Source organism: Anomaloglossus baeobatrachus, chromosome 3 (assembly GCF_048569485.1).
Source record: "Anomaloglossus baeobatrachus isolate aAnoBae1 chromosome 3, aAnoBae1.hap1, whole genome shotgun sequence".
Taxonomy (NCBI): domain Eukaryota; kingdom Metazoa; phylum Chordata; class Amphibia; order Anura; family Aromobatidae; genus Anomaloglossus; species Anomaloglossus baeobatrachus.
In genome coordinates, this window is record NC_134355.1 from 565,841,513 (window position 1) to 565,850,051 (window position 8,539).

The window sequence follows — 8,539 nt, forward strand, 5'->3', positions numbered from 1 at the left end:
TGCCTGCAGGAACTGTTGAAGATCCTTGGTCATGGGGTCCTCCTTCTCCCACAAGGGGTTCATCCACGCCAGCGCCTCGCCCTCTAGATGGGACATTATAAAGGCGACCTTGGCTTGGTCGGAGGCGAACAGATGTGGCAGCTGCGTGAAATGAAGGGAACATTGATTTATGAAGCCCCTGCAGGTCTTGGGATCTCCAGCATAACGAGGAGGTGACGCCAAACGGAGTCGGGAAGCATCTGACGAGGTTGCCACTGGTGCGGGGGCCATGGCTTGCCTGGCGGGGGACCTGGGTGCCGCAGGCGTCATTGATGCTTGTAATGTGTACAGGCGGGTGTCCACGGAGGTCATGAATTGCAGCATGCGGGTCTGGACTTCACGCTGGCGTTGGAGTTCCTCTTGCAGAGCCATTAGTGCTGCAGCGGGATCCATGGCCTGATCTTACTGTCACGGCCGGGCGGTCGGGCAGACCCAGGAGGTGGATCCACTGGACCGAACTCTCTGAGATGGTGGTAGGGAGTCCGGCAGCTGAAGCACTGATGGGCAGTAGAACAGTCCGTGCAAGAGAAGGCAGCGGAGGAGTCCCAGGGACCACGGAGTCACAGAAGGTGGTCTTGGTGACGTAGCTCAGGTTCGGAGGCCGAGGTGATATCAGGCGGGGTCCGGAACCTCTGGAGCAAGATGACGGGTCACCGCAGGGATCCGGGATGGTACGGACTGTCAGATGGCAGACGGACAGCGTGCGGGGATCAGGACACGGCAGACTGGATGGCGAGGCAGGTACGGCTCTACAAAGACAGATAGGTGAGTACAGGCACATAAACACCAAGAGACCTGACTCCTAGCTCAGGGAACACGAAGATCAGGCCCCGCCCCCTTGGACAATGACCCCCTATATACCCTGTACCTGTGCAACCTCATTTCCTGTTAATGGACGCTGGCCCTTTAAGAAAGGGTCAGTGACCGCGCGCGCGCCCTAATGCGCATGCGCGCCGCCCGGGTGCCAGAAGCCAGGGAAGGAGGCTGCGAGGAGGACGCAGGGGAGCCGGCCAGGTCCAGGGAAGCTGTCGGGCGCCGGGATCGGGGGCCCGGAGCCCTGGGACGGACGGAATCCGGTGACTGGGGAGCGGAGAGCGTGGCAGGTGAGCCGGGGAACGGGGGTGAGGACCCGGGGAGCGTGACAGATATACAGCCTCTACGTCATACAATAGAGACCCTATCAGGTGCCATATGAAGATGTGCATATAGGGATATACATTTAGTATAGCATACATGGTATACATATGGCTGAGCATGGCATGTTTTTTTTATATGTGAATAGAAAAATCTTGGAGGTAATAATATTACAGGCTCATTGAACTTGAATGGGCTCCTCAGCTTTGTACAAAACAGCTGTAATATGGCAGTGTGTATACCTCTACTGAGAATCTGCATTTACACCCACATGTATTTAAAGCATTTTTTTTTGCTTTCTTGCAGGGGCCCAATATACAACTACAACAAGCCACCTGACGAGTTCATGCAGTTCAAAGAAATGAGAGAAAGTACTTCAACCTCTAAAGCCTATGTCTAGCCCTCGATCAGTAGTCGCTGCAGGAGCCGCATTTAACCATTTTATACTGAATCTTTTTGTTTTTAATATGAGGATCTATGTGTTGTTTTTTAAGTGCTCACCATTGTTACGGGTACACTACATAGGAAAGATAAGAAAAAAGCCACATGTTTGAGATAATTCAGCAAAACTTAGCATTATGTTTTATACCTGGCGAATGTTTCTGTATTTGTATGACATTGTGCATATTGGGGACCAGTAAACATTTTAATGCAGATCAATGATGTTAGCTTCATTATTTATATCAACAACCATTGACTTTATATACGATTTCCATGACTAAAAGCAGAGTTTAAAGTGAAGACCATCCTCAAGAAGTGAAACATCACATACATGTTCCTTACTTTTTTGTTCTTTTACTTGTGGCGGCGAATAGCTTTATGTTTGTGGGTCTTATTCAAAAAATCATACTTGTCAACTGTCCCAGAAGGTCTTAGAGACTCACCGAGAAAAAGGAGCTGTCCTGTAATCCTAAGGCGGGCTTTGCACGCTGCGACATCGGTAACAATGTGTTACCGATGCTGCAGCGATAGTCCCGCCCCCGTCGCACGTGCAATATCTAGTGAAAGCTGCCGTAGCGATTATTATCGCTACGGCAGTTTCACACGCACATACCTGCCGTGCGACGTCCCTCTGGCCGGCGACCCGCCTCCTTCCTAAGGGGGCGGGTCGTGCAGCGTCACAGCGACGTCACACGGCAGGCGGCCAATTGAAGTGGAGGGGCGGAGATGAGCAGGATGTAAACATCCCGCCCACCTCCGTCCTTCTCATTGCAGCCGGCGGCAGGTAAGGTGAAGTTCCTCGCTCCTGCGGCTTCACACACAGCGATGTGTGCTGCCGCAGGAGCGAGGAACAACATCGCACCTGTCGCTGCACCGGCATTATGGAAATGCCGGAGGCTGCAGCGATGATACGATAACGACGCTTTTGCGCTCGTTCATCGTATCAAAAAGGTTTTACACGTTGCGATATCGACTGCGACGCCGGATGTGCGTCACTTTCGATTTGACCCCATCGACATCGCACGTGCAATGTCGCAACGTGCAAAGCCGCCCTAAATGTGTTGGCATATGTAGTGGGTACCAATAAAGCCTGTCTAATAGTGATGGACGAACCAGAAATGTAAAGTTCGGGGTCTGTACTGGACACCTAGTGTCCGTGCATGAACCCCGAACACAGACTTCTCAGGGAAGTTCAAGTTACAGTTCAGGTTCGGCCGTCCGAATAAAAAAAGGAAAAAAGAAGCAAAATGGGGATTAAAGCAGGACAATTATACTTACCAAGTTTCTCCTTAGCTGTCACACTGCTTCTGGGTCCGCTCATTCATTTATTCATCTCATAAATATTTACTGCTTCCTCCACCCATCCTCTGTGACAGCATCTGTGATTGGTTGCAGTCAGACTGTCAGAGTGCCGGTGTCTGTGATTGGTGCCCTCACACTAGCTGTCTAGGTCCCCGAAGTGGAGTGTAAAAATAAATACTTGGAAAAAATGGCATAGGGTCCCCCATTTTTTGTTATTTAGTGCATATAAAGCAGACAGCTGTAGGTTACAGCCCCCATCTGTCAACTTTATTTTGGCTGTGTATCAAAATACCCAAGCGGGGTTTTTTACAAAAATTATTTAAATCAAATTTTAACAAACGGCGTTCTGTCCCCACCCCCAATTTTTACACCCAGCCAAGATAAAGCAAACAGCTGGGGGCTGGTATTCTCAGGCTGAGGAGGTCCATGCCTATAAATAGGACCTCACCCCAGCCTAAAAAAGGAGCCTGCAGCTGCCCCAGAATTGGCTCATCCATTAGAGGCTCCAATCCTGGTGCTTTACCCAGCTCATCCTGATTGCTCTGGTGCAGTGTCAATCAGGGTAATATAAGGGTTTAATGAAAACTGTGATGTCAAGAAATTACGACTGTCATCAAGCCGAGGGTTAGTAATGGGAGGTGTTATGATCTGGCAACCGTGGATAATCACAAAAAATCCCATTAATCAGGAAAAAACAAAACCACAAGAGTAGTAGGAAACTGAGCTGACCACAATCCCCTATCTAATAGACAACACTAGAAGTAGCAGTGGGATGTTCCTAACACACCTAGACACCTCGTCACTGCCTTAGAAACTTGCTACACCTCAAAGATAGAAATGAGGAATCCTAACTTGCCTCAGACCAGTCCCCAAAGAAATAGCAAGCCCCCAACATGCAACAACGGTGATGTAAGAAATCACAATACACAGATAGAAAATATAGATTAGCAAAGGTGAGGCCCGACTTACTAGACACAATAGAACAGGACAGATAACTGATAGTGGCCAGCAAAAAACCCTGCAAAAACTACCAAACTCCTGATAGGAAAAAAATACTAAGACCACACGGTCTCTCCCACTATATCAGGTACTCCTGTGCCAGACACTTTAAACAGAACTGCAGATATAGTGGGAATGAACAAAATCACAGAGCAAATAATATTCTAAAGTGCAAATAATCCAAACATGAACAGGGAGCAAGCTCCCTTTCTTGCTGGAGGAACTGCCCTGCTCACAGAAGCAGAAAGACAGATTCTCACAAACAAGAAACCAAACACAGAACCAAATGGAATAAGCAGAAACAACCTTAAGTGCAATTTCAGCAATTAAGCAAAGAAACTAGCAAACTTATCTGGAGTAGATTCAGGCACAGAAGAAATGGGAGATACTGAAAGGAAAACTCACAGACCTCTTCAGAAGCAGGCACGAAAACATTGTCACCGGCGGCCGCCATGCAGAAAATGCTCTCCTAAATACACTAGGCAGATTTGCAATAAGATTTCCTGGATTCCCAATTAACTCCAACACCTGGCTGGGTCACAGATTCAGACTCAGCTTCATTACCATTCCTGGCCACCATAGGGAGCTCCACACCAGCACCCACTCGGATGACATTCACAACAGGGAGGAATCTATGAGACCCCCCCATTACTAATCATGTAAGTAAAAAGAAATAAACACAAAACAGTAAAAAAAATCCTATATTTAAATAGAACAAACTAAACACCCTCTTTAATTTATTAACTCCCAAAACACCTCTGCATGTCCGACGTAATCAACACCATGATGTCTCACGATGATTCTGGGTCTGCTACATCCTGAGGTCATGCTGTGCAGTCACATTAGAAAACATGACCGAGAATTCAGGCATCAGGGACACACTTTCGGAGCCCAGCTGTGAGAGATGTGATGTCAGTGAGGTCACAGCTGTTGGTTTCCACGTTGGGGAGGGTCATTTTGATTTTTCCTAGGGGCCCCATTGTCTTCAAAATATGGCACTATTTATTGCAAATCTGTGTTCATGGCAGAGGTGAATCTAGGTTTTCCTGCACCCAGGACAAAAATTCAGTTTGGTTCTTCCTCCTATACAGAGTTCAAGCGGTTTGAGTAGTCATCATGTAACCGCACAGATAAAACCATTAAAAGTTCTTTATTTGTATTTCATTAAAAACCAGGTGAGCAGAAAATCTGACACGTTTCTGGTACACAACATGCCCTTAGATCTAGAACTATCTATATATTGGTATTTATCATCATCAGGATCTGAAAGACCCACCACAATATGGTTCCAGGGATTTTTCATTTTATTATTTTATATAAATGTGATAAACTCACTCTTCTTAACAACACCAGAACAGAAACACCATCAATACAGGAAGAAATCACTACAACCACCATCAGTACATCAATATATCACTGAACATAGTACAGCGATCAGTAATGTCAGGACAGCCCCATATCACATAAACCTACAACTAGCAGTATGTTCGTAACAAGGGAAAGGAGATATTATGAGTTGTTAACAGCCAATATTAGACTACAGACCATGCATTAACCACAGACTGATGACACGTAATCAGGGTCACAAGTAGGCAATAACATCCAGCTACCTTACAGATTTCTCAACCATACTGCCCTTTCACATTATTCTCCAGCATTCTGTCCATTGACACTTTTGCCTTCTTATACTGTCCCCTCACACTATCCCCCCCACCATACTGCCCCTTCACATTTTTCTTTTCCCATACTGCCCCTCACATCCCCCCCCATATTGTCTCAGTATTTTCCCTATACTGCCTCCTCACACTATTCTCACCATATGTCACCTCACACTGTTGCCCCCTCATATTGTCTCCTCCCACTATTGCCCCATATTGTTTACTCACACTATTCGTCCACATACTGTCCTCTCACAGCATTACCCAATACTGTCCCCTTACATTTTTCTTCCCCATACTGTCTCTTCACAAATTTTTCCCCATATATTGTCCTCTCACACTACCCCTTCATATTGCCACCTCACACTATCCCCCATACTCACCCCTCACTTTATTCTTACATTATACTGCCCTTCACACTATTGACCCCTCATACTATTATCCCCTTATACTGTACCCTCACACTATTCCTTCATATTGTTCCCTCACACTTTTTTCTCCCATGCCATACCTCCCAACTTTTGAAGAATAGAAACAGCAACAAATTAAGTAAATTTTGACCATGCCCCTAGCCACATCCCAAACCACACCCATTTACATTTCTTTCTACCCTGGCAATAAGGGACATTCAGAAAACACCAGAGACTGCAGGGCATAGACCCAACTCTGGGGCTGTCTGCTGTATCTGGGATGGCTAGGACTAAAGATGAGTGGATCGAATTACAGTGCAGTGTTCAGAAGTCTCATGTGACGCCCCTGGACTATCAGGTCGTCACAGGGTATTGTACAATCTGCCCTCCAGTGCAACATCCACCTCCTTCTTGATTATGGGTCCCCAACTACATGGTGTTGCCTTCATCAGCTAATCAAAATCCTAGGCACACTCTGCACCACACCCACCAGACACACCAGTGAACGGCCTGAGTGGAATAGGGTCGCCCACTTGGGGGGTTGGTTAGGGGAGGTCAGGAGTGTCAGGAGTAGGGAGTTGAGTGTTGGAAGTGAAGGAGAGAGGCGGTCAGGAGCCGGGCTCCTAGGAAGTTATCTAGGTGGCAGATGGTGGTCTGGGCCTAGAGGAGGTGGACCCCTGGTCGCAGGGAATCGTGGCAAGGGGCACGGAACTGTCAAGGAGGACAGCCGGTGGCCTTGCACCATCAACGGGCTGGGACCAGGGCAAAACGGGGTATGTGGCCCCTAGGTCAGGGAGTAGCTTCAGGCAACTTGACAATTTACCCGACGAGAACGGAGCCTTCAAGATCTACTCTCCACCCTCTCCAAAATCAGGGTACTAGCGCAACAAGAGGGATAGGACTTTCCACTAAAACGATCCAGAAAATCCCAAGCGTGAATCCTGAGAGCAAGCTCCCACACTTAGCCATAGTGGGGAGCGGGATCCAGGAAGTTCCATACTACCGGAACCAAGAGAGAAGTAATCTTAGTGCCAGGAGGCAGGTCACGGATCACCAGGCAGAACCATTGGGGACGGAACCCGAACTAGCTCCCCACAGCGGCAGCGGTATCCAGAACTTTGGTTTATCCAGTTGTCGGTGTCAGCTTAATGGACTGAGTGAGTATGCAAGTGACCCCTCTGCACCCAACAGCACTCCCCCTCAACATCAGCGAGTCCTGGGGTATTCCCCCTACCCGTGGAGGGTCATAACACCTTGCTGCCCCGCTCCATCATCCCCGAGTACTCCCCACTGCAGCTGTGGTACTCCAATTACCACATACCACGGATTTCGTCATGAACTCTATCACAATCCACTGTAAATACCCCCTTCATTTGAGTAGCCGCACTACTCCCGGGTCCGGAGACCACTCGAGCCACCACAGATCTGGATCCGAGCAACTCAGCTGCTGGCACGGGGGCGGCACACTCACAAATCTCTTACCTTCCTGAATCCCTACCACAACGTCATCTGTGCATCTTGCTCATCTCTAGTTATGACTTATGGATTAACTTTTTGTTCATTCGTTAACAATGAACAGCCAAAACGTTCTCATTTTTACGTAAGCTTCACTATATGACATTTGGTTTTTAGCTTCTGTAAGGCTGTGTTCACACATTAGATACATACTGTGTTTATTTTTGGGTTTTCTGCAGGATTCTACATGACACTACACTGACAATCTTCTCTGGTTATTGTAATTTGGCTGCTTTTCTTATGCCTTTTCGCTCTCATTTGATGTTTTTGTGCCGCACCTGCAGCAGATCGAACCGCTCGGATCCGGGGGTGATTATTCGTGGCTCGAGGGTCTCCGGACCCGGGGGCTAGGGGCCACATTCGAATGAAGAAAGGGGGGGGCTATTTACAGGGGAGATATTGTTCGTGATGCCACCCGTGGTGTACGGTAATTGGAAGTACTGCCGCTGCCGTTGGGAGCACCCGGGGTGATGGAGTGGGGCAGATAGATGTCGTCACCCTCCAAGGGTAGGGGAAGGCCCCGGGACTCGGGATAGTGGGATGCAGGGTTACTCAGGTACTCACTCAGTCAATATCAGACGCTGACAACCGGGTAAATCAAATCTCGGGGTATCGCTGCCGCTTGAGGGGAGTTCATCCGGGTCCCGTCCCCTATAGTGTTGCCTGATGATCCATGACCTGCCTCCTGGCACTAAGTTTAACTTCAACGTGGTGGCCATGTTGATGGTCTGAAACTTGCCGGGCCCCGCTCCCCACTGTGGCTAAGTGCGGGAGCCTGTTCTCAGGACTCACGCTTGGGATTTTCTGGGCCGTTTATTTCTGGAGCGGGTGGAAACAGATCATAAAGGCTCCGTTCTCCTCAGGTAAATTATCTGGTTGCCTGAAGCTTCTCCCCGACCTAGGGTCCGTGTACCCCGCTGTGCCTTCGGTCCCGGACCGGTGACAGTGCCAGACTGTGTGCCTGGTGGGTGTGGTGCAGGGTATATCTAGGATTTGATTTGCTGTTGGAGGCAACACTATTAGATAGGGACTCAGAACCAA

General features: G+C 48.4%; 1 protein-coding gene across 1 annotated transcript in view; it reads left to right on the forward strand.

The window, feature by feature from the left end:
* Positions 1-1,829, forward strand: part of LOC142295558 (claudin-15-like) — a 74,384-nt gene extending 72,555 nt beyond the window's left edge. The window contains exon 5 of the mRNA XM_075338661.1: positions 1,480-1,829. Coding sequence (XP_075194776.1) covers positions 1,480-1,573 — 94 coding nt within the window. The 3' untranslated portion in view covers positions 1,574-1,829. The remainder of the gene's footprint in view (positions 1-1,479) is intronic.
* Positions 1,830-8,539: the final 6,710 nt, after the last annotated feature.